The following is a 27,171-nucleotide window of genomic DNA, read 5'->3' on the forward strand; positions in this document are numbered from 1 at the left end:
GTTCCAGTTTGTTGTCCTTTCGGTCGCTATAGAAACCTCAGCAGCGGAGCGCGGGGCCCGGTATGTGAGGAGTTAACTGACTGATATCACTTTCTATATCATTATATTATAGGGGGGCTCCAGCTCTGGATACATTGTTACATGGAGTTTCTCCTAACTGCAGATACTTTGTATCTTTTTCTATATTGTTTAGTTTATTATTATGTCTAATGCTTCTTTATTACAGTGGGGGGTCTCTGTTATGGCACATAGGGGGGGTCACACCAAGAACCCCCGTCTATTAACCATATAGAGCAAGTGGTCTCCAAACTGTGGCCCTCCAGCTGCAAAACTACAATTCCCAGAAGTTGGAGACCACTACTATAAAATGAATACATTTAATGACAAATGGTTGTCAGGGCATGCTGGGAGTTGTGGTTCAGCACTAGCTTGAGAGTCATAGCTTGTAGATTGTTGCTATACAATGTGCATTCGATGACAAAAAGACTATCTGGGCATGCTGGGATTTGTAGTTTTTGCAACAGCTGGAGAAGCACAATTTGAAGAACATTGCTATAGAACAGTGGTCTCCATTGTTGCAAAACTACAACTCCCAGCATGCCCAGACAGCCAAAAAGCAAAACTGCAATGTGTGAACAGAGCCTCAGGGAAGGTGTATAGCTACCATATATATATATCCTGATCACATAGATATAGCAGCAGTATACAGATAGAGCTTGAGGCTAGGTGTATAACTACTATATATCCTGTTACCATATAGATAGCAGCAGTATACAGATAGAGCTGGAGGGGAGGTGTATACCTACTATATATCCTGATCCCATAGAGAGTGCAGCAGTATACAGATAGAGCTGGGAGGAGGTGTATACCTACTATATATCCTGATCCCATAGAGGTAGCAGCAGTATACAGATAGAGCAGGGAGGAGATGTATAGCTATTATATAGCCTGATCCCATAGAGATAGCAGCAGCAGTATACAGATAGAGCTGGGAGGAGGTGTATAACTACTATATAGTTTATAAGCAAATCCCCATAGCAAACCTCTTCTAAACTGGGCGGTTTCCGAGACACGTGTCATCAGAGAGCACTTAGACAGAAAAGAACAACCTGAACTTCAGCAGCTCATAAGTACTGAAAGGATTAAGATTTTTTAATAGAAGTAATTTACAAATCTGTTTAACTTTCTGGAGCCAGTTGAGAGATATATAAGTTTTTTCCTGGATAACCCTTTTAAAACCCAAAAAGAAAACTACACAACACTTAGTAAATCAGGGCCATTGTATCAGCGCTGCCTGTAGATATAGAATAGTGTGTATTACTGGACTATTGTGTAGCTGTGGCCTATATGGTGGGACTCTCTGTGCCCATTTCTGAATTTCACAAAGTTAGAGTCAACGGTATCGGTAACCGGCACATAGCTGGTAATTGTTTGACAGGAAGAACTGCCAGAGGGAGAGAGAAGGATCCTATCATACAGATACTGATTTGGATGACTGATCCGTGTCATCCAGTATGGCGGACAGAAAGTCGCCCGGGTTCACATATATCCGGCGATCTGCAGGCCTCCCGGATGAAACAGGTTGGATCCATTGCACCCTGCCTCCCATCCGGTACTCCATAGGCATGGCGCCAGGTATGTGGTTGTCGTGGTTGCACTGGATCAAAATGTGCTCCATGCAATGTTTCTGCCACAACTTTGCCGCATTGTCAGACATATATGAACCCAGCATAGGAAACTGAAGTCAGCAGCAGAGTGGAAAACGCGCCCTCGCTCGGACCAGCGGAGTACCCCCTTATGTGAACTTCTCATCATGCTTTTCTGTTAGGGCTGGAAAGTAAAAATGAAAGAAAAAGAAAAAAAAAAAGTCACCTCAAAAATATTTTTTCATAGAATATATCAGTGTTTCCCGACCAGTGTGCCTCCAGTGGTTGGAAAACTACAACTCCCAGCATGCCCCGGACAGCCTTTGACAGCCTGGTCGGGAAACACCGGAATATGTAGTAAAAAATAAAAGCACAAATGACTCTACATCTCGGGCCAATCCCGGTTGGAAAAAGGTAACATCTCCAGCTTCCAATTTATGAAAGTTTCCAAAGTTTATTAGGACATCGATAAAAAAAAAAAAAAACTGAATCAAGAAGAAGAAAAAATCCAAATGAAACCATAAAAAAATATATAAATGAAATTCCAAAGCGTTTAAGGGGTACTCCAATTGGGGAAAAAAAAACCTCTACTTAAAGGGGTACTCCAGGTAAAAAAAAAAACTCTACTTGCCTCCCACAGCTCCTCTGGAATTCCTGCCCTGGCCACCACTGCGGTCCTCTTCCTGGGTGCCAGGGGTCGACGCGTCCGTCTGCCAATCACTGGCCAAGGTGGGACACCAGAGCTGCAGTCTGACACGTCCACCACCGCGACCAGGATTAGGATCGCATCGGAGGCCGGGGCAGCAATTAGTAGAAGTTAGTAGAAGGTTTTATTTATTTTTTTTGTTTTTTGTTTTACATTTATTAAAAAAAATAAAATGAATGCCGGAGTACCCCTTCAATCATGGCATGATTAAAGAAGTACTCTGGGATATGAAAACTTATCCTCTATGCTAAGGATGGGGGATAAGTTTCAGATCGCGGAGGGTCTGACCGCTTCCAAACTGGGCCCATTGGCTCTTTGCCAAAACACTGCATGACGTGTCGGCCGACCACCTCCTCTATACATCTCTATGGCAGACCCTGATGCTGCTGAATGCAGCTCTCCGGCTCTCCCATAGAGATGTATTGAGGGGGCGTGTCGGCCGACGCGTCATGTGGTGGTCAGACACGCCCACTGCCACTGACTGCTGGGGCCCCGTACAGGAGATCGCGGGGAGGCCCCAGCGGTCGGACCCCCGCAATCTGAAACTGATCCCCTATCCTTAGGATAGGGGATACGTTTTCATATCCCGTAGTACTCCTTTAAGAACTGTTAACAGTTCAAAACGCGTTGAAGTTTCGTTTCGTTCCTACATTTTTTATGTTGGTGGAAAACTTCTTTTTTTTTTATCAACTGGTGCCAGAAAGTTAAACAGATTTGTAAATTACTTCAGTTAAAAAATCTTAATCCTTTCAGTACTTATTAGCTTCTGAATACTACAGAGGAAAGTCTTTTCTTTTTGGAACACAGAGCTCTCTGCTGACATCACGACCACAGTGCTCTCTGCTGACATCTCTGTCCATTTTAAGAACTGTCCAGAGTAGGAGAAAATCCCCATAGCAAACATATGCTGCTCTGGACAGTTCCTAAAATGGACAGAGATGTCAGCAGAGAGCACTGTGCTCGTGATGTCAGCAGAGAGCTCTGTGTTCCAAAAAGAAAAGACTTTCCTCTGTAGTATTCAAAAGCTAATAAGTACTGGAAGGATTAAGATTTTTTTTAATAGAAGTAATTTACAAATCTGTTTAACTTTCTGGCACCAGTTGATTTAAAAAAAAAATGTTTTCCACTGGAGTACCCCTTTAACGCCCACAGCTCCTCTGGAAATCTGACCCTGGCCACCGCTGCGGTCCTCTTCCTGGGTGTCAGGGGTCGACACGTCACTCAGCCAGTCACTGGCCACGGTGGGACACCTGAGCTGCAGTCTGACACGTCCACCACCGGCACCAGGATTAGGATCGCATCGGAGGCCGGGGCAGCAATCTGTGGCACGAAGTTAGTAGAAGTTTTTATTTTTATTTATTTAAAAAAGTAACATAAATTAATTCTGGAGTACCCCTCCAATCATGGCATGATTAAAAAAGTACTCTGGGAAATGAAAACGTATCCTCTATCCTAAGGATGGGGGATAAGTTTCAGATCACGGAGGGTCTGACCGCTCCCAAACCGGGCCCACTGACTCTTTGCCAAAATACCGCATGACGTGGCGGCCGACCACCTCCTCTATACATCTCTATGGCAGAGCCGGATGCTGCCGAATGCAGCGCTCTGGCTCTCCCATAGAGATGTATTGAGGGGGCGTGTCAGAAGACGCGTCATGCGGTGGTCAGACACTCCCCCTGCTGCTGACTGCTGGGGCCCCAGCGGTCGGACCCCCGCGATCTCAAACTTATTCCCTATCCTTAGGATATGGGATAAGTTTTCATATCACGCAGTACTCCTTTAAGAACTGTTAACAGTTCAAAACGCATTGGAGTCTCGTTTCATTCGTACATTTTTAATTAAATAAAGGGGTAGTCCAGTGGAAAACTTTTTTTTTTAAATCAACTGGTGCCAGAAAGTTAAAGGGGTACTCCGGTGAAAACCTTTGTTCTTTTAAATCAACTGGTGGCAGAAAGTTAAACATATTTGTAAATTGCTTCTATTAAAAAATCTTAATCCTTCCAGTACTTATTAGCTGCTGAATGCTACAGAGGAAATTCCTTTCTTTTTGGAACACTGATGACATCACGAGCACAGTGCTCTCTGCTGACATCTCTGTCCATTTTAGCAACCATGCATAGCAGATGTATGCTAAGGGCAGCATGGTGGCTCAAGTGCCTTGCAGTGCTTGGGACTTGGGTTCAAATCCCACTAAGGACAACAATAAATAAAGCATTATTATTATTATAATGTCAGCGGAGAGAACTGTGCTCGTGATGTCATCAGAGAGCATTCCAAAAAGAAAATAATTTCCTCTGTAGTATTCAGCAGCTAATAAGTACAGGAAGGATTAGGATTTTTTAATAGAAGGAATTTACAAATATGTTTAACTTTCTGCCACCAGTTGATTTAAAAGAAAAAAAGGTTTTCACCGGAGTACCCCTTTAAACAGATTTGTAAATTACTTTACACTTTCCTAAAATGGACAGAGGTGTCAGCAGAGAGCTCTGTGTTCCAAAAAGAAAACCATTTCCTCTGTAGTTTTCAGCAGCTAATAAGTACTGTAAGGATTAAACATTTTTAATAGAAGTAATTTACTAATCTGTTTAACTTTCTGGCACCAGTTGATAAAAATAAAACATTTTTAAAAAAATTCCACCAGAGTACCCCTTTAATGGTTAGGAAAATACGCCAGGCCCGACCCTACCCTCAATATGTTATCTGCTGTTCCCAGTTTAGGCTGAAGTGATCCTGTCATGGAGTCTGACAGCGCTATACGATCTCTTCGCGGTCCTGCGTATGGTGGCGATGACGTGGATCTGGGCCTCAGCTCCGATAGTCTGGAAGATAGCGATACAGACAGTCTGTGCGAGGAGAGACGCTATCAGAGCGAACTTCAGGAGCGACTACATAGCAAATACGAGATCATCATCCCAACCAAGGGGGGAACCGACGGGCCCCAGGGAAAGGTGACAGCGGGAGATACTGAGGACGTGTCTCACCAAGGAAAGGAGGAGAAACGTGTCGGGTAAAGTGTGATATGTGATCTAGTCCAGGCATAGGCAACTTCGGCACAGCAGATGCTATGGACTACACCTCCCATGATGCTTTGGCAGCACTTTGGCTGTAAGAGCATCATGGGAGATGTAGTCCAACACATCTGCAGTGGCGAAGGTTGCCTATGCCCTATCTAGTACATGTATGTAATGCAGTGTGTCCCAACCAGGATGCCTCCAGCTGTTGCAAAACTACAACCCCCAGCATGCCCGGACAGCCGAAGGCTGTCCGGGCATGCTGGGGGTTGTAGTTTTGCAACAGCTGGAGGCACCCTGGTTGGGAAGCACTAATGTAATGTTTACATGACCCGCTTATGATGGATCCGGTGAGTGCACCATTTACATCACAGGATTGAACATGACCTTTAACCTCTATTGGAGGTTAAAGGAACAGCGCAATTTTCTGCAGATCTTTAGAAAGCTGTTGAACAATGTGCAGACTATATCAATATATATCTATATATATATATATATATATATATATATATATATATATATATATGTATATATATCCATCAGGGGGGGGGGAAATAAAATAGCAACGCTCTGCAGAGTTTTAGAGTGACCACTGATCTGTAGAATTTAATGGGGTACTCCGGTGGGAATTTTTTTATTTTTTTTTTAATCAACTGGTGGCAGAAAGTTAAACAGATTTGTAAATTACTTCTATTAAAAAATCTTTACCCTTTCAGTACTTTTTAGCAGCTGTATGCTACAGAGGAAATGATTTTCTTTTTGAATTTCTTTTTTGTCTTGTCCACAGTGCTCTCTGCTGACACCTGATGCCCGTATCAGGAACTGTCCAGAGCAGGAGAAAATCCCCATAGCAAACCTATGCTGCTCTGGACAGTTCCTGATACGGACAGAGGTGTCAGCAGAGAGCAAAAGAAATTCAAAAAGAAAATAATTTCCTCTGTAGCATACAGCTGCTAAAATGTACTGGAAGGGTAAAGATTTTTTTTAATAGAAGTAATTTACAAATCTGTTTCACTTTCTGGCATCAGTTGATTTAAAAAAATAAATAAAATAAAAAGGTTTTCCACCAGAGTACCCCTTTAAGTTGATGATGTCATTTATGTTGTAATGTACAGAACATGGTAATATGCACCTGTTGGGTATAGAAGGAGAGAAGCAATGCTCTGTATCTCTGTAAACCAATCACTAATGTAGAAAAACTTCAGTTAAGAAAAGTAGGCAAATGTTGCGTGTAGAAAAGGAGCAATGCTCTGCAGATCCATTTATCGACCCCAAATTTATATAAAAAAATAAATAAACTAAAGTTAAAGGGGTTATCCAGGAAAGAAATTTTTTTTTATATATCAAGTGACTCCAGAAAGTCAAACAGATTTGTAAATTACTTATATTCAAAAATCTTAATCCTTTCAGTACTTAGGAGCTGCTGAACTTGAGTTGTCCTTTTCTGTCTAATTGCTCTCTGATGACGCCTGTCTCAGGAACTGTCCAGAGTAGAAGCAAATCCCCATAGCAAACGTCTTCTACTCTGTGCAGTTCCCGAGACAAGCAGAGAGCATTGTTGCCAGACAGAAAAAAAAACAACTCAACTTCAGCAGCTGATAATTATTGGAAGGATTAAGATTTTTTAATAGAAGTAATTTACAAAACTGTTTAACTTTCTGGAGCCAGTTAATATATATATATCTCAACATTTTTTTTTTTTGAATACCCCTTTAAAGGGGTACTCCGGTGAAAAACTTTTTTTTATTAAATCAACTGGTGGCAGAAAGTTAAACATATTTGTATATTACTGTATATTACATATATTGTATATATTATTCTATTAAAAAAGCTTAATCCTTCCTGTACTTATTAGCTGCTGAATACTACAGAGGAAATTATTTTCTTTTTGGAATGCTCTCTGATGACATCACGAGCACAGTTCTTTCTGCTGACGTTATCATAATAATAACGCTTTATTTATTGTTGTCCTTAGTGGGATTTGAACCCAAGGCCCCAGCACTGCAAAGCAGCAGTGCTAACCGCTGAGCCACCATGCTGCCCTTAGCATACATCTGCTATGCATGGTTGCTAAAATGGATAGAGATGTCAGCAGAGAGCACTGTGCTCGTGATGTCATCAGTGTTCCAAAAAGAAAGGAATTTCCTCTGTAGCATTCAGCAGCTTATAAGTACTGGAAGGATTAAGTTTTTTTAATAGAAGTCATTTACAAATATGTTTAACTTTCTGCCACCAGTTGATTTAAAAGAAAAAAGGTTTTCACCGGAGCAATGCTCTGCAGATGCTTAGAGTAGTGCTTCCCAACCAGGGTGCCTCTAGCTAATGCAAAACTACAACTCCCAGCATGCCCGGACAGCCTTTGGCTGTCCGGGCATGCTGGGAGTTGTAGTTTTGCAACAGCTGGAGGCACCCCGGTTGGGAAATACTGGCTTAGAGTGATCATTAATACAAAAAAGCAATATGCACGTTTGCACCTATTGTATTTAGATGAATTGGAGCGATGTTCTGCAGATGCATAGCCATTATTACTAATGTAATCATCTGCAGAATATAACAGGATGTACATGTTGGATGTCACTGGAGTAGAGTAATGCTCTGCAGATCCTTAGAGATGACAGTAATGTCATAATCTGGGCTCGAGGACATGGCATGGGTCTGACTGGGAGACATTTCTTAAGAATTTAAGAGCAATAAACATCAGAAGATTTTTTTTTATAAGAAAACCAAAGAGGAAAATAGATAAATAAATCCACCCCCGGCTGAACGGCTTCTACAGAATAGATTTTACTCTGAGCTGAAATCCCTGCACTATGGAAGTGTTGAATAGACCCCTATAAAAGACGCAGCCTGAAAGACCCCTGCAGGGCAGCACTGCTCTCATGAAAACTAATGGAAGAGGATAATAAAAATATCGGCAGGACGCTCGGCTCGCAATGATCACTTACACGTCCATTTTCTCTGCCTGCAGAGCTATTACATAATCCATGAAAAGCCGCACACGGGACATTAATCACATATTCTGCACTAAGCGATGTGTGCGACCAGGTATTAAAATAGCAAATGGAAGAGACACTTCAAGTGTGATCCACATCCTTCCCTCCAAGACACTTGGTGCGTGATCCACATCCTTCCCTCCAAGACACTTGGTGCGTGATCCACATCCTTCCCCCCCCCCCCCCCAAGACACTTGGTGCGTGATCCACATCCTTCCCTCCAAGACACTTGGTGTGTGATCCACATCCTTCCCTCCAAGACACTTGGTGCGTGATCCACATCCTCCCCCCCCCCCCCCCCAAGACACTTGGTGCGTGATCCACATCCTTCCCTCTGAAACACTTGGTGCGTGATTCACATCCTTCCCTCCAGGACACTTGGTGCATGATCTACATCCTTCCCTCCAGGACACTTGGTGCGTGATCCACATCCTTCCCTCTGAAACACTTGGTGCGTGATTCACATCCTTCCCTCCAGGACACTTGGTGCGTGATCCACAACCTTCCCTCTGAGACACTTGGTGTGTGATCCACAACCTTCCCTCCAAGACACTTGGTGCGTGATCCACATCCTTCCCCCCCCCCCAAGACACTTGGTGCGTGATCCACATCCTTCCCTCTGAAACACTTGGTGTGTGATCCACATCCTTCCCTCCAAGACACTTGGTGTGTGATCCACATCCTTCCCCCCCCCCCCCCCCAAGACACTTGGTGCGTGATCCACAACCTTCCCTCCAAGACACTTGGTGCGTGATCCACATCCTTCCCCCCCCCCAAGACACTTGGTGCGTGATCCACATCCTTCCCTCTGAAACACTTGGTGTGTGATCCACATCCTTCCCTCCAAGACACTTGGTGCGTGATCCACATCCTTCCCCCCCCCCCCATGACACTTGGTGCGTGATCCACATCCTTCCCTCCAAGGCACTTGGTGTGTGATCCACATCCTTCCCTCCAAGGCACTTGGTGTGTGATCCACATCCTTCCCTCCAAGACACTTGGTGCGTGATCCACATCCTTCCCTCCAAGGCACTTGGTGTGTGATCCACATCCTTCCCTCCGAGACACTTGGTGCGTGATCCACATCCTTCCCTCCGAGACACTTGGTGCGTGATCCACATCCTTTCCTCCAAGACACTTGGTGCGTTATCCACATCCTTCCCTCTGAGACACTTGGTGCGTGATCCACATCCTTCCCTCCAAGACACTTGGTGCATGATCTACATCCTTCCCTCCAAGACACTTGGTGCGTGATCCACATCCTTCCCCCCGAGACACTTGGTGTGTGATTCACATCCTTCCCTCCAAGACACTTGGTGCGTGATCCACATCCTTCCCCCCGAGACACTTGGTGTGTGATTCACATCCTTCCCTCCAAGACACTTGGTGCGTGATCCACATCCTTCCCTCCAAGACACTTGGTGCGTGATCCACATCCTTCCCTCCAAGACACTTGGTGCGTGATCCACATCCTTCCCTCTGAAACACTTGGTGTGTGATCCACATCCTTCCCTCCAAGACACTTGGTGCATGATCCACATCCTTCCCCCCCCCCCCCATGACACTTGGTGCGTGATCCACATCCTTCCCTCTGAAACACTTGGTGCGTGATCCACATCCTTCCCTCCAAGACACTTGGTGTGTGATCCACATCCTTCCCTCCGAGACACTTGGTGCGTGATCCACATCCTTCCCTCCGAGACACTTGGTGCGTGATCCACATCCTTCCCTCCGAGACACTTGGTGCGTGATCCACATCCTTTCCTCCAAGACACTTGGTGCGTTATCCACATCCTTCCCTCTGAGACACTTGGTGCGTGATCCACATCCTTCCCTCCAAGACACTTGGTGTGTGATCCACATCCTTCCCTCCAAGACACTTGGTGCATGATCTACATCCTTCCCCCCGAGACACTTGGTGCCTGATCCACATCCTTCCCCCCGAGACACTTGGTGTGTGATTCACATCCTTCCCTCCAAGACACTTGGTGCGTGATCCACATCCTTCCCTCCAAGACACTTGGTGCGTGATCCACATCCTTCCCTCCAAGACACTTGGTGCGTGATCCACATCCTTCCCTCCGAGACACTTGGTGTGTGATCCACATCCTTCCCTCCAAGACACTTGGTGCGTGATCCACATCATTCCCTCCAAGACACTTGGTGCGTGATCCACATCCTTCCCTCCGAGACACTTGGTGCGTGATCCACATCCTTCCCTCCAAGACACTTGGTGCGTGATCCACATCATTCCCTCCAAGACACTTGGTGCGTGATCCACATCCTTCCCTCCGAGACACTTGGTGCGTGATCCACATCCTTTCCTCCAAGACACTTGGTGCGTTATCCACATCCTTCCCTCTGAGACACTTGGTGCGTGATCCACATCCTTCCCTCCAAGACACTTGGTGCATGATCTACATCCTTCCCTCCAAGACACTTGGTGCGTTATCCACATCCTTCCCTCTGAGACACTTGGTGCGTGATCCACATCCTTCCCTCCAAGACACTTGGTGCATGATCTACATCCTTCCCTCCAAGACACTTGGTGCGTGATCCACATCCTTCCCTCCGAGACATTAGGGGGGAGATTTATAAAAATCTGTGCAAAGGAAAAGTTGCTCAGTTGCCCATATCAACCAATCAGATCACTTTATTTCACTTTTCACAGACCTTTTCAAAAAAGAAAGAAGCGATCTGATTGGTTGCTATGGGCAACTTTTCCTCTGGACAGGTTTTGATAAATCTCCCCCTTGGTGCTTGATTCACATCATTCCCTCCAAGACACTTGGCGTGTGATCCACATCCTTCTTTTCTTCCAAGACACTTAGTAATGATCCACGTTCCACATTCTGTCCTCCCTGGGGGGGACAATTTCCTTTGATCCCCGTCAATCACTCTAAAACATGTAGTGTGGAATCTATGTCCTTCCTCCTGTGCACACACCCTTGTAGTATTGCCACATTCATTGTCCATAATTAAAATAGTGTTTCACGTAAGACCCCAAAAACTGCCCCTGCTGTAGTAAACATTAGAATTATAAAGGGGTAGAGGCCGTCACAGAAGTGACCAAAGTGCAGACATCTTAGTGACCATAATGCATTTCAATGGAATGATCATATTGTCATGACGAGGCTCAGATTACCTATATCATTTGTGTCAGTACTGTAGATTATTTCATCTGCTGAGCTCCTATATGGAGACATAACATTAAATTATGGGGAGTTCAGGTACAGTAATGGGGTCTGACCCAATGCCTCTCCAACCATAAATTAATTAGAAATCAACTGAGATTCTGGCAAGAGGTTTCCTAAACATTCAGTTAAACCTAGATCAGTGAGCGATCTACTGAAAAGGAAGGAAACGTGAATAGAGATTATAAATCTGCAGATTATATTAGGAGTATAAATATGAAAGGGGGTACTGGGTCATTTAGTCAAAAATGTCTGTTGCAAATATAAAAAATGATCCCGCTATTCTATCTTTTGTTAGTTAGTTTAGGGCAGTTGCTATGTAGCTCGATTACTCTGGATCAACTGATCATGACTGCTCAGGACTGGCTTATACTGAGCTGAGCTGGTTGGTTATAGATCCCTGGCATTTGCAGTATGGTGTGTATCATAGCAGATGTTCTGTATGTTTCCAGCATTTCTTATGTGTTTTCTAGTGTCTTTTCTAGCTTGTTCCAAGTTTTACACCTAGTTCTTTGCTTCCTTATGCAGATCTATTATCTGTATTTTACTCACTTTTTAACCTAATGTCTTGATATAGTTTCTGTTTAGTCTTTCTCGTGTTTCTGGGTTTTAGTGCATGAGTGTTGCTCTGGTAGGATAAGTTGAAGATCAGGGTTATCATAGGGATATTTGTAGGGACATTGGGGGAGATTTATCAAAACCCGTCCAGAGGAAAAGTTGCTGAGTTGCCCATAGCAACCAATCAGATCGCTTCTTTTATTGTTAAGAAGGCCTCTGAAAAATGAACAGCAGCGATCTGATTGGTTGCTATTGACAACTCAGCAACTTTTCCTCTGGACGGGTTTTGATGAATCTCCCCCATTGAATCTTAGTGATGTGTATCATTAGGGCCAATGCTCAGGGAAATGTATAGGGACAGCTAGCTTGGATTAGTGTTTGTAGTTGTTTCTGTTCTTCATTCCTGATATCATCATCATTAGAGATGAGCGAACTTACAGTAAATTCGATTCGTCACGAACTTCTCGGCTCGGCAGTTGATGTCTTATCCTGCATAAATTAGTTCAGCTTTCCGGTGCTCCGGTGGGCTGGCAAAGGTGGATACAGTCCTAGGAAAGAGTCTCCTAGGACTGTATCCACCTTTTCCAGCCCACGGGAGCACCGGAAAGCTGAACTAATTTATGCAGGAAAAGTCAGCTACCGCAGAGCCGAGAAGTTCGTGACGAATCGAATATACTGTAAGTTCGCTCATCTCTAGTCATCATGTATTTCTTCCTTCATCTGGTGAGTTGCTATTCTTGTAATTTGTACTCTCCAGTATTAATATTTGGTGTATGTTTTTTTATTTTTATTTTTTGTCATGACTGTCTGCTTGTCGTACAGTTCTGTTCTACTGTAAGTCCTGGGAGTATCTAAGTATTGGGAGCTACAGTCAAATCCCAGGAAGGGCAACTTCTATAGGTGAAGCCAATTTCTGCCATCTAGTGATCAGCTGGCGCTGTTACAATCTGAAGGCGAGAGGGAATTAATACTCTGCAGGTTTTCAGAATGGTCATGTGATGTAATAAAAAATCCACTGAATCACCAACACTTAAAGGAGTACTCCGCCCCTAGACATCTTATACCCTGAGGATAAGGTGTCTGATCGCCGGGATCTCTCCTGCAGCACCCCCTGTCGCCTGATGACTGTCGATGCAGAGGCCGGAGGCTCATGACATCACGGCCCCGCCCCGTCATGATGTCACACCCCGCCCCCTCAATGCAAGTCTATGGGAGGGGGGCGTGGCGGATGCCACGCCCCCCTCCCATAGACTTGCATTGAGGGGGTGGGGCGTGACGAGGGGGCCGGACCATGACGTCACGAGCCTCCTGCCCCTGCATCGCCAGTCATCAGGCGACAGGGGGTTATGCAGGAAAGATTGCGGGGTTCCCAGCAGTGGAACCCCCGGCAATGTCTAGGGGCGGAGTACCCCTTTAATGGTGCGAATCTTGAAATTCAATTTGTGGATTGGAAAAGTCATATATATGGATTATTTTTGCCATAGATCTTTTAATAAATTACCATTTTTCTATGCACAATAAGGGTAAATAGGATTGATCCGACCATTTATAGCCGGGAGCTGCGCGTATTAACATAATAATGGCCGCTGGTTGGGAGATATTTTTAGAACATTTTTTATACGTAATTCCGGACGGTTTTATCCTTCTTCAGTGCGGCTTACCCACCGAGCCAAGCGCTCAGCGCACATAAAGAAGTGATTGTTCCTTTGTAACGGGTGATACACGGGGCCGGGCGCTCACTGACGTCTATTTTAATGGTTTGGAAACAAAAGTGTTTTTTGCACAAAGCTCCTAATCTACACGTGGTAAATAGAAATGAGTAAATGCGTAACATATGGAGAGCCATTAGCGTCCTCCACAGTAAATTGCAGAGGCCAATGATGAATATTGAAGAGATAATTCAATTTAGTGATTAGTATTCCAGGCTGTTAAGCAAAGATGGCGAGCGCCAATTATTACTGCGCTAAGATTCGTCTAATAATTTAAATAGGCAATTGTTTCCAATTTATGGACTATTAAAAGTGCATAAAAATGAGGGAATCAGGAGATGTGGATGTGAGTGCGAAAGTGCATATCTATAGTGTGATACTGAGCTGCTGGTGTGCAACAGGAGGGAAGGTACCGGGTACCAATCCTATCATGTCCTTACAGCCTGCGGCTCAATAGCTGTTGAAAAACTACAACACCCAGCATGCCCTGACAGCCTTTGTCTTTGAGGGCATGCTGGGGATTGCGCTTTTGCAACTATATAGAGCCACAATTTGGGAAACACTGGATTTCCATATAGTTCCCACATAATCCTGCAGGAAGGTGCCAGGCACAACATGTGGATACCCGGGCCACCAGCATGATGGCGCCCAATGACTTAAAGGGGTACTCCGGTAGAAAGAAAAAAAAAATTCTAAATCAACTGGTGCCAGATTTGTAAATTTACTTCTATTGAAAAATCTTAATCTTTCCAGTACTTATTAGCTGCCATATGCTCCAGAGGAAGTTGTGTAGTTCTTTCCAGTCTGACCACAGTGCTCTCTGCTGACACCTCTGTCCATGTCAGGAACTGTCCAGTGCAGGATAGGTTTGCTATGGGGATTGGCTCCTGCTCTGGACAGTTCCTGACACGGACAGAGGTGTCAGCAGAGAGCACTGTGGTCAGACAGAAAATAACAACTCAGCTTCCTCTGTAGTATACTGCAGCTGATAAGTACTGGAAGGATTAAGATTTTTTTTAAATAGAAGTCATTTACAAATCTGTATAACTTTCTGGCACCAGTTGATTTGAAAACATTTTTTCTCCCCTCTGGAGTACCCCTTTAAAGAGGTACTCCGGTGGAAAACTTATTTTTTTTAATTTTTTTTAAATCAACTGGTGCCAGAAAGTTAAACAGATTTGTACATCACTTCTATAAAAAAAAAAAAATCTTAATCCTTTCAGTACTTATCAGCGGCTGTATACTAAAGAGGAAATGCTTTTCTTTTTGGATTTCTCTTCTGTCATGACCACGGTGCTCTCTGCTGACACCTCTGCTGTCCATTTTAGGAACTGTCCAGAGCAGGACAAAAATCCCCATAGCAAACATATGCCGCTCTGGACAGTTCCTAAAATGGACAGCGGAGGTCAGCAGAGAGCATTGTGGCTGTGACAGAAGAGAAATCCAAAAAGAAAAGCATTTCCTCTGTAGTGTACAGCCCCTAAAAAGTACTGGAAGGATTAAGATTTTTTTTTTTTTTTAATAGAAGTAATTTACAAATCTGTTTAACTTTCTGGCACCAGTTGATTTAAAAAAAATTAAATAAATAAAAAAAATTTTTTCCACCGGAGTACCCCTTTAATCTTATCCCTCTCGCACAGAGAACTGCTCCCTTCCATTGCTCTCTGTGTTAGTTTCTTATCATTTGAAGCCATGAACTCTTGTGCAGCCATATAATCCTTAGACCAGTGGTCCCCAACCAGGGTGCCCCCAGCTGTTGCAAAACTACAACTCCCAGCATGCCCGGACAGCCAAAGGCTGTCCGGGCATGCTGGGAGTTGTAGTTTTGCAACAGCTGGAGGCACCCTGGTTGAGAAACACTGCTTTAGACGCTCCGCACCCCGTCGCCCTCTCTCACCCAATGACACCGATAACCCGCATGTGCTATGAGCCCCTTCCCTCCCATCCAGCAGGATGAATGCAGTGCATAGAGATCACTAATAACCAGGGACAGCGCGCCCCATAAACACGTCCCATCTCATGCCAAACACACAGGGATTAAATGTCGCTAAATGTTTTAATAGGATTCTTCAATAGTTTTGGCAAAGAATGGGCAGATTTCCACCCAAGGAGCATCTGGCAGCGTTGCCTTGCAAGTGTTTACATCCATTTACTGCGGCTCTTGAAAATGATTCTTGTGGACGAGCGGCAGATGCTCCCGGGAAGCCATCTGTAAATCCTCCGCACTCCCCGGCGCCATCACACGCCGTCTCAATACGATGTCTGCCATGAACCCGTTTGCCTGTGACGTGATAACCATGAACCGGATACACAGTGTATCATCAGTCAGAAAATTTTCAGGAAAAATGATGCTGTATTTATGAATGGATAGCGCCATTATTTGTGATCCCAAGACATTTATCATATACTGAAACATAAATATCAGTGTTTCCAAACCAGGGTGCCTCCAGCTGTAGCAAAACTACAACTCCCAGCAGTCCGGGCATGCTGGGAGTTGTAGTTTTACAACAGCTGGAGGCACCCTGGTTGGGAAACACTGATATGTATCATCATTATCTAACGACAGAGGCGGAGCTTAAAGCTTCTGAGCCCCCCCCCCCCCATAAATTATCAACCCCTTTAGGGTTTGTTAACTTAGTGAAACATACATATATATATATATATATATATATACATATATATATATATATATATATATATATATATATATATATATAATTTAAAGGGGTACTCCGGTGGAAAACTTTTTTTTTTTTTTAAATCAACTGGTGCCAGAAAGTTAAACAGATTTGTAAATTACTTCTATTAAAAAATATTAATCCTTCCAGTACTTATTAGCTGCTGAATACTACAGAGGAAATTCTTTTCTTTTTGGAACACAGAGCTCTCTGCTGACATCACGAGCACAGTGCTCTCTGCTGACATCTCTGTCCATTTTAGGAACCGTCCAGAGTAGGAGAAAATCCCCATAGCAAACGTATGCTGCTCCGGGCAGTTCCTAAAATGGACAGAGATGTCAGCAGAGAGCACTGTGGTCATGATGTCAGCAGAGAGGTCTGTGTTCCAAAAAGAAAATAATTTCCTATGTAGTATCTAGCAGCTAATAAGTACTGGAAGGATTAAGGTTTTTTTTAATAGATAGAAGTAATTTACAAATCTGTTTAACTTTCTGGCACCAGTTGATTTAAAAAAAAAAAAAAAAAAAAAAAGTTTTCCACCAGAGTACCCCTTTAATTCCGCAGCATCATTGATTCAATGGTCATTACTGGCGCGAAAAAAAAATTCCGATGTCCACAGAATAGAATTGATTGGTCTATTCTTTCCACCGATACCGCAAGGAAATATACTGCCCTCTGAGGCGGCGCATTTCCGAGCGGTCCTAGCGCCTGCCGGTTAGTCAGATGTGCGGAATGTCCACACTTGTTTTCCGTGAGGATATTTCACACATTTTCCGAGCCTTATTCTTCACCAACATCATCAGTACCCTGTTTGCGCTAGGTCTTATTTTCAGGGGATGTCTTATTTTTCCACGAAGAAGAATCCACAGTGTACAGTGAATTATTTAGTCTCTACCTCCCCTCAGCATCATCCCTGTGCCATGGATTGAATCCACTGGCACAGAACAGGGGTGAGGCTGGGGGGAGTCTAGAGAATCCAGTTGGGTTGATGAGTCTCCCCCTCACCTCACATCCCCCCAGGCACCCATGTGTGTCTGTGCCTTACATTACCCACCTCCTGCCTTGCGCAAGTCACTCACTGTCGCAGAGCGAGGAGTGGGCGGCGGCTACCGTAGTCCTGGTGTGACGGCGCGGGCTCTGGGATGATGAGTGATGTCCCCCTGCGCAACGTCATAGAGCCGGCCACCTCAGCTCACTGGTTGAAAGTGGACACAGCGCAGCCTGAGCTCCTCAGGCAGCACAGCCTGAGCTGCTCAGGTGCTCTGCCTGATCAGCTCGGGTTGCACTGCGGCCACGCAGTGAGCTGCGCAGCAGCTCACTGAGTGGCCGCAGCGCAGCCCGAGCTGCTCAGGCAGCGCAGCCTGAGCTGCTTAGGCAGCACGCGGTCACTTTCAACCAGTGAGCTGTGGCGGCCGTCTCTCCGGATGACGAGTGATGCCCCTGACGTTGCGCAGGGGGACATCACTAGTCATCCCAGAACCCGTGCCGCTAAAGTACAGAGAGGTCCAACATTGAGGCCTTATATTCGAGGGAAGGCCTTATATTTAGCCAGAATGCAAAAGGACCAATAGGTCTTATTTTTGGGGAAAGTCTGTAGTCCAAATTCAAGTAAAATCTCTTTACTCCTTAGGCTAGGTTCACACTAGCATAATACTGATCCCTTTTTTGCCATCCATACTGTGACTACGGTCAGTCGGGCCAGAACATGCGGCCATGCCACAGATGCAAAAATGTATCCGTACCGTATTAAGCTTTTTTTTTTTTTTTTTTTTTTTTTTAGCTTACCTGTTTTAGCAGATGTGGCAGGCATCGGTTTTCAGCCATGCTGATTCCAATTCCATAATTGAAATTATTTTTTCATGCTGCCCACTGTTCCCATGAATCCTCTGGAGTGGAGTCTCATCACTGCACCTGGGGATCTAATGACCTGGCTAGCCTCCAGCAGCTTAGACACAGAAGTGGGTTGAAGTCAGTTCACATTATGTGCAGTTTTGATGCCTTTCCTTATTCAAAGTGCAGTTTTTTTTAGAGAAATGTCAAAAGTGAGTTGACCTATAAGCACAACTGAGGTGTTTTATGAAGATTTGAAGTCTTCAGGCCGTGTTCACATGTTGCATTTTACCATTTTTTTGTAGCGTTTTGCCATGTTTTTACTGTGATTTTCCAAATTGCTGTAAACTAGCGCATTTTCCAGCAATTTGTGCAATCGCAGTGAAATGGGGCCATTTTCCTGCAATTTTGGGAAAATTACAGCAAAACTCAGCAAAAGCATGATGCGTGAACACAGCCTCTTGGGAGGTGTATAACTGCTATACAGTATATTCTAATTCCATAGAGAAAGCAGCAGCAGTATACAGATAGAGCTGGAGGGCAAGTGTATAACTACTATATATCCTGATCCCATAAAGTTAGCAGCAGTATACAGATAGAGCTAGGATGAGAAGTGTAAAGCTACTATATATCCTGATCCCATAGAGAGAGAGAAGCAGCAGTATACAGATAGAGCTGGAGGGAAGGTGTATAATTACTATATCCTGATCCCAAAAGGATAGCAGCAGCAGTATACAGATAGATCTGGACATGGAAGGTGTATAACTACTATATCCTGATCCCATAGAGATAGCAGCAGTATACAGATAGAGCTGGAGAGGGGGGTGTATACCATATCCTGATCCCATAGAGATAGCAGCAGTATACAGATAGAGCTGGAGAGGGGGGTGTATACCATATCCTGATTCCATAGAGGTAGCAGCAGCAGTATACAGATAGAGCTGGGAGGGGTCTGTAAGCAGCCAGAAAAGATCTGATAGGTGAGGATGTCGCCCTGAATTTCTCAGTAAGTCAGCTGACCCAGGACTGACCACTTCCTATACACTGCAGGGGAATTTCCCCCCGTATGTAAATGTCAATATAAATAACAAATGTAACTAGTGCTCAAGATCTGAATATATGACAAATATTTTATAAAGATAATTAAAAGGATATATTTGTCATTATTACACAATGCTTCCCCCAGCAGGGCCCTTGTTAATAGGAGGGAATCAATATATACAAATGGATACGATAAGATAAATGGTATAAAATGAACCGCTTCACTATTTTTATCATTCAGCATTTTATATAATTTGTTATCAAATCCATTTGTATCCAGTGGTCCCTCAAGTTACAATATTAATTGGTTCCAGGACGACCATTGTATGTTGAAACTACTGTATGTTGAGGCCATAACTCTATGGAAACCTGGTAATTGGTTTTGAAGCCACCAAAATGTCATCCAAAAATAGGAAAAAGTAGTACAGAACATGTACTTCCCTGTACTGTAGGGGGGCGCTACCAGACACCAGTCAGTGCAGTCACTTCAGTAATACGGGTAATGAGTAGTACAGAACATGTAGTACCCCCCTGTACTGTAGGGGGCGCTACCAGACACCAGTCAGTGCATGCACTTCAGTAATACAGGTAAAGAGTACATAACATGTAATACATCCCTGTACTGTAGGGGGCGCTACCAGACACCAGTCAGTGCATACACTTCAGTAATACAGGTAAAGAGTAGTACAGAACCTGTAATACCTCCCTGTACTGTAGGGGGCGCTACCAGACACCAGTTATTGCATACACTTCAGTAATACAGGTAAAGAGTACTACAGAACATGTAATACCTCCCTGTACTGTAGGGGGCGCTACCAGACACCAGTCAGTGCATGCACTTCAGTAATACAGGTAAAGAGTAGTACAGAACATGTAATACCTCCCTGTACTGTAGGGGGCGCTACCAGACACCAGTCAATGCATTCACTTCAGTAATACAGGTAAAGAGTAGTACAGAACATGTAATACCTCCCTGTACTGTACGGGGCGCTACCAGACACCAGTCAGTGCATGCACTTCAGTAATACAGGTAAAGAGTAGTACAGAACATGTAATACCTCCCTGTACTGTAGGGGGCGCTACCAGACACCAGTCAGTGCATGCACTTCAGTAATACAGGTAAAGAGTAGTACAGAACATGTAATACCTCCCTGTACTGTAGGGGGCGCTACCAGACACCAGTCAGTGCATGCTTTTCAGTAATACAGGTAAAGAGTAGTACAGAACATGTAATACCTCCCTGTACTGTACGGGGCGCTACCAGACACCAGTCAGTGCATGCACTTCAGTAATACAGGTAAAGAGTAGTACAGAACATGTAATACCTCCCTGTACTGTACGGGGCGCTACCAGACACCAGTCAGTGCATACACTTCAGTAATACAGGTAAAGAGTAGTACAGAACATGTAATACCTCCCTGTACTGTAGGGGGTGCTACCAGACACCAGTCAGTGCATACACTTCAGTAATACAGGTAAAGAGTAGTACAGAACATGTAATACCTCCCTGTACTGTAGGGCATGCACTTCAGTAATACAGGGGTTTTGCCATGTATTCAGATCTTGAGCACTAGTGACATTTGTTATTTCTATTTATTATTTTATAGACACCTGCGGTTGGTGTTTTACTAGTTGCCTGGTCTTCACACTGTTGTTTTAGTATAAGAGAGCCATCCCATTCATTTTTTTTCCTTTTTGTTAAAGTGTACCCGTCAGATCCAACAAAAAAATTTTTTTTAATATATCCCTCAGTACCTAATCCTGACCATGTAAATCTAATTTGTATGTGTCTAGCACCTTTATTTATTTATTTTTATTACACTTTTAATTTATCTCACTAGTCTGAACTCCTCTCAAAGGGAGGGGGCGTGGCCTCACTGTGCAGGTCTCCGCCCCCTCCCTCAGTCTGCTGTCTGCTCACATCTCCCCTAGCATTAGGTAAACTACAACTCCCAGCTTGTCCTCACTGACAGTAGCGGGACACAAGATGACAGTGGGAGGATTTTTCCTCCAGCTCTGAGCCCTGCACTCACAGCTGTCAATCAAGGAAGTGTGTCCATGACATAGGTGATGACTCATGGACACAGCAGGACTAGTATATGTCCAAGCAGGCGGGGGGGGCAGGTGTTTGACTGGATTTTTCATTATGAAATACTGAAAATTTTCTAATGAAAGCAATTGCAAAACCTATTGGTTATACATGCTTTAGAAGATATCAAAAGTTTTTGTATCTGACAGCGCCCATTTAAAGGGGTACTCCACTGGAAAACATTTAGTTTTTTTAAATCAACTGGTGCCAGAAAGTTAAACAGATTTGTAAATTACTTCTATTAAAAAATCTTAATCCTTCCAGTAGTTATCAGCTGATGTTATGATCCACAGGAAGTTTCTTTTCTTTTCGAATTTCCTTTCTGCCTGACCACAGTGCTCTCTGCTGACACCTCTGTCCATTTTAGGAACTGTCCAGAGCAGGAGAGGTTTGCTATGGGGATTCGTTACGACTCTGGACAGTTCCTAAAATGGACAGAGGTGTCAGCAGAGAGCACTGTGGTCAGGCAGAAAGGAAATTCGAAAAAAAAAACAACTTCCTGTGGATCATACGGCAGCTGATAACTACTGGAAGGATTAAGATTTTTTAATAGAAGTCATTTACAAATCTGTTTAACTTTCTGGCACCAGTTTATTTAAGACAAAATGTTTTCCACCGGAGTACCCCTTTAAAATCTCATCCAATTCCCTTGTATTTTCCAGCACAAACCTGCAATACAAATCCGTCAGTGTATCCTTATTAAAGGGGTACTCCGGCCCCAAGACATCTTATCCCCTATCCTTCGGATAGGGGATAAGATGTCTTGGGGCCGGAGTACCCCTTTAATATGGGATTGCTGGTTGTTGCTGAATGTTTTGGGCATCAGTCGCAATAATCACCTGAGGCCTGGATTCTGATCATCTGTCGGTGACACGCTAAGCCGTACGGCCACGAACGCAGGGAATAAAAGGGTAAAATCTATAAGATTATTAAGGAAAAAAACGTATTTCTGACTGGAACAGTTTGAGGCGTAAAAAATTCAATATCCCTTGCGCTGCATTAAAACCATTTCTTAACTTTAATTAAACGATCATTCCCCCTAATGGCTGCGGCTGCGGGCGGCTTATAGCGCTCACATTACAGGAGCGGACGATTAGAAAGTGAGACGCCGAGGACGCCTTCACCTGGCAGCAGAAAATAATTCATTATTATTATTATTATTATTATTAATTTTGTATTCACAGATTTTTATTATTTTATTTTGTGGCAACAAAATAAGAGGCAAAAAAAATAACACAATTCACACACAGGTTGTTGTGACCTCCTGCAAGATCCGTACACTCCTCTCCTGAAACACTCTGCGCTGCAGTGATCGCACCTCCTTCCACCATGAAACTGTGTGATCTACCATAAGATCCGCACACTCCTCTCCTGAAACACTCTGCGCTGCAGTGATCGCACCTCCTTCCACCATGAAACTGTGTGATCTACCATAAGATCCGCACACTCCTCTCCTGAAACACTCTGCGCTGCAGTGATCGCACCTCCTTCCTCCATGAAACTGCGTGATCTACCATAAGATCCGCACACTCCTCTCCTGAAATACACTGTGCTGCTCTGTGACCTCCCTCAAGAGCAGCACACTCCTTTAAAGGGGTACTCCGGTGATAAACAATTTATTTTAAATCAACTGGTGCCAGAAAGTTAAACAGATTTGTAAATGACTTCTATTAAAAAACCTTAATCCTTCCAGTACTTATTAGCTGCTGAATACTACAGAGGAAATTCTTTTCTTTTTGGAACACAGAGCTCTCTGCTGACATCATGACCACAGTGCTCTCTGCTGACACCTGTCCGCAGAGCAGCATATGTTTACTTTGGGGATTTTCTCCTACTCTGGACAGTTCTTAAAATGGACAGAGATGTCAGCAGAGAGCACTGTGGTCATGATGTCAGCAGAGAGCTCTGTGTTCCAAAAAGAAAATAATTTCCTCTGTAATATTCAGCAGCTAATCAGTACTGGAAGGATTAAGATTTTTCAATAGAAGTAATTTGCAAATTTGCTTAACTTTCTGGCACCAGTTGATTCTATTAAAAAAAATCTTAATCCTTCCAGTACTTATCAGCTGCTGTTTACTACAGAGAAAGTTCTTTTCTTTTTGAATTTATTTTCAGCCTGACCACAGTGCTCTCTGCTGACACCTCTGTCCAGGAGAGGTTTGTTATGGGGAGAGTTCCTGTACTCTGGACAGTTCCTGACGTGGATACAGGTGTCAGCAGAGAGTACTGTGGACAGACAGAAAAGAAATTCAAAAAGAAAGGAACTTTCTCTGTAGTATACAGCAGCTGATAAGTACTGGAAGGATTAAGATTTTTTTTAATAGAAATAATTTACAAATCTGTGTAACTTTCTGGCACCATTTCATTTAAAATAAATTGTTTTCCACCGGAGTACCCCTTTAAAGGAGATCTCTGGTAAAAGAAAAAATAATCCCCTATCCATAGGATAGGGCAGTGTTTCCCCATCAGTGTGCCTCCAGCTGTTGCAAAACTTCAACTCCCAGCATGCCCGGACAGCCTTCGATAGGGCAGTGTTTCCCAACCCGGGTGCCTCCAGCTGATGCTAAACTACAACTCCCAGCATGCCCGGACAGCCAAAGGCATGCTGGTTGTGAAGCACTGCACTACAAAATTAGGGTCAGTCTGCCATTCAGGAGTCTAGGAGAGCTGGGTAATAGCCTTCAGCTGTCCAGGCATGCTGGGAGTTGTAGTTTTGCAACAGCTGTAGGCAACCTGGTTGGGAAACACTCGAGTACAGTTCTAGGGCATCATGGCCGCTCCCATAGGAATGAATGGAGTGCGTGTCATCTACCCGTAAAAACAACAAGCTCACTGAGTCCTGATCAGCTACTTATCCCCTATACCAGTGGTCTTCAACCTGCGGACCTCCAGATGTTGCAAAACTACAACTCCCAGCATGCCCGGACAGCCGTTGGCTGTCCGGGCATGCTGGGAGTTGTAGTTTTGCAACATCTGGAGGTCCGCAGGTTAAAGACCACTGCCCTATACTGTGGTTAGGTTAGTTTTTCCCTGGAGTACTCCTTTAAATACACTGTGCTGCTGGGGGACACTATCCAATATGTACCTTTCAGTCTGTGTCCTCCAACATGTACCCCCCACAATCAGCACACTTTTCTCCTAAAATTCTCTGTGCTCCTTCCACTTTTTAGTCTATGACCACCTCCTTAAATACTCTCCTCAAAAACACTGCGCTGCGGTGAGCCCTGCTCCCCTTGTTCCAAATCCTTTGATCAGCGTGCTTTTCTCCTTAAATACTCTGTGCTGCTGGGTCCCTGCTCTGTTTACATGTCATTTTCAGGCCCTGACTTTCCACAATCCCACACTTTTCTCTCCTTAAAGGGGTACTCAAGAGGAAAACATTTTTTTCAAATCATCTGGTGCCAGAAAGTTAAACAGATTTGTAAATTACTTCTATTGAAAAATCTTAATCCTTTCAGTACTTATGAGCTTCTGAAGTTAAGGTTGTTCTTTTCTGTCCAAGTGCTCTCTGATGACACGTGTCTCGGGAACCACCCAGTTTAGAAGCAAATCTCCATAGCAAACCTCTTCTAAACTGGGCAGTTCCCGAGACACGTGTCATCAGAAAGCAGAGAGCAGTTAGACAGAAAAGAACAACTTTAACTTCAGAAGCTCATAAGTACTGAAAGGATTAAGATTTTTTAATAGAAGTAATTTACAAATCTGTTTAACTTTAGGGAGCCAGTTGAGATATATATATATATATATATATATATATATATATATATAAAACCCTTTAATCCTTCCAGTATTTATCAGCTGCTGTATGCTCTACAGGAAGTTGTGGTGTTCTTTCCAGTCTGACCACAGTGCTCTCTGCTGACACCTCTGTCCATGTCAGGAACTGTCCAGAGAAGGAGCAAATCCCCATAGCAAACCTCTCCTGCTATGGACAGTTCCTAAACAGAAATGAGGACTGTAAAGGACCGGGTCTCACCTCCATAGATAGTATGCAGGGTCTGGAAAAAAGGTTCCCGGGATGTTCGGTGCCAACCATAGATGGAATAAAGATGTGGTGAGTCTCAGTTATCTAAAAGTGTTCTTTATTGTTGTATCAGACGCGTTTCGAGGTCTTGCACCTCTTCATCAATGATTATGGCATACATACATAAGAGCATTATCACTGGCTTTTTATAGTTTCTAAAAAGGGCGCCAGAGAGTACAATTGGATGAGTAAAAAGAGTGTCATACAGCTGCGCTCTGGTGTGTTGTAGTGGCGCTGTCCGATGATGTAGGAGTGTTTCATTCATAAAATTTAAGATAAATGTTTTTGTTTCGCAGTAGAATGTGGCCATACATTAAAAGCAAGGATTGCGAAAATGTTCCATGTTGTTTGAGGAGGTATAGTGTTATGCGGTGATGCGAGTATGTCAGATGTGTTACTTCTGTTTTAGCAATGGTTGGATGATGCGTGTCCAATGCCAGGTGGTGGAGATGTCCTATTGACAGAGCTGCTGCGGGAGATGTCATTTATCGGGCCTTTGTGCTTTTTCATGTTAGATGGTGGGTACCATGGCTGGTATGTTTTGTGGTTGGTATTTGTCCACAGTATTGTAGATGGTAATTTCGTATCCAGGTTTATGACTATTTTCATTTGTAGGAAAGAGGGTTTCGGTTCTTGATGCAGTGTCTCCTATTGCCGAATAATCGGACGGAGATTGCTGTGCTTGTTGTTGCCAAAACACACCCACTATACCACACACCTGGCAACAACAAGCACAGCAATCTCCGTCCGATTATTCGGCAATAGGAGACACTGCATCAAGAACCGAAACCCTCTTTCCTACAAATGAAAATAGTCATAAACCTGGATACGAAATTACCATCTACCATATGGCAATAAAGAACACTTTTAGATAACTGAGACTCACCACATCTTTATTCCATCTATGGTTGGCGCCGAACATCCCGGGAACCTTTTTTCCAGACCCTGCAAACTTGCCTCATCGAGTGTGCTGCCACACATCTCGAGCAACCCGGACGGCTGCACCACAAACAGCATCCAAAGGGATCATATCTACCAGACGTCCACAAGGTTGTTGTGTGCCAACACAACCTTGCAAGGTGAGATCATCACTTATATCCACCTTTTTACTTTCACCTAGTTCAAACCTACTGCCCAATAGGAAGCTCTGTTTTTTGTATACAGACCCTCCATAGATAGTAGATACAGTTGGGCCCATGAGGTCATCTATGATAGAATATTATAAAGATGGGGCCCTTTCACACTACATGTATCATTCTGCTTTTTTACTGCCAAAACGGATGTAATAACGGATGATAACTGATGACATCATCCGTTATTTTTAATGTTTTTTTTATTTAAAAAAACCTGATGTTGTTCATCTATCATCCGTTATTAGAAAATGAAAAAAAGTGATCCCTATAAAGGATTGAAGTGCCTTATTAAAATGTAACTTTTAATAGTTAACCGCTTAAAATGTCTTTACCAAATAATAGTGCTCAAATGGTGCAACCAAACAAAAAAAGGGAAAAAGAAAAAGCGAATTAACGCTAGAGAGCTAGTTGGCTAGCGTATGGCGCTCATATATCAGCCTCGTGTCACGATATAGGCTGATTAGTACTTGTCAACGTGCTGATTAGTACTTGTCAACATGCCACCATATCAAACCTAATACTATAAGAACAGAATAACTGTATTTTACATAAACTGTTT

The 27,171-nt window shown here is 43.7% G+C and overlaps 2 protein-coding genes across 6 annotated transcripts in view; both read left to right on the forward strand.

Moving 5' to 3' along the window:
• Nucleotides 1–5,091, forward strand: part of CRTAM (cytotoxic and regulatory T cell molecule) — a 54,366-nt gene extending 49,275 nt beyond the window's left edge. The window contains exon 12 of one of the 2 annotated variants that reach the window (XM_056544065.1): nt 5,071–5,091. The gene's annotated coding sequence lies outside the window, so the exon portion shown is untranslated. The remainder of the gene's footprint in view (nt 1–5,070) is intronic. The other variant, XM_056544064.1, reaches the window with a different exon arrangement.
• The window catches only part of JHY (junctional cadherin complex regulator), a 56,627-nt gene continuing 29,498 nt past the window's right edge, over nt 43–27,171 (forward strand). Inside the window, exons 1-2 of one of the 4 annotated variants that reach the window (XM_056544059.1) lie at nt 43–60; nt 5,066–5,359. In XM_056544059.1, coding sequence (XP_056400034.1) covers nt 5,088–5,359 — 272 coding nt within the window. In that variant the 5' untranslated portion in view covers nt 43–60; nt 5,066–5,087. Of the gene's footprint in view, nt 61–1,192; nt 1,636–1,721; nt 2,061–2,168; nt 2,463–5,065; nt 5,360–27,171 lie in introns of those variants that run through there. The other 3 variants (XM_056544063.1, XM_056544061.1, XM_056544060.1) reach the window with 3 other exon arrangements.

Source organism: Hyla sarda, chromosome 10 (assembly GCF_029499605.1).
Source record: "Hyla sarda isolate aHylSar1 chromosome 10, aHylSar1.hap1, whole genome shotgun sequence".
In the NCBI taxonomy this organism is placed as follows: domain Eukaryota; kingdom Metazoa; phylum Chordata; class Amphibia; order Anura; family Hylidae; genus Hyla; species Hyla sarda.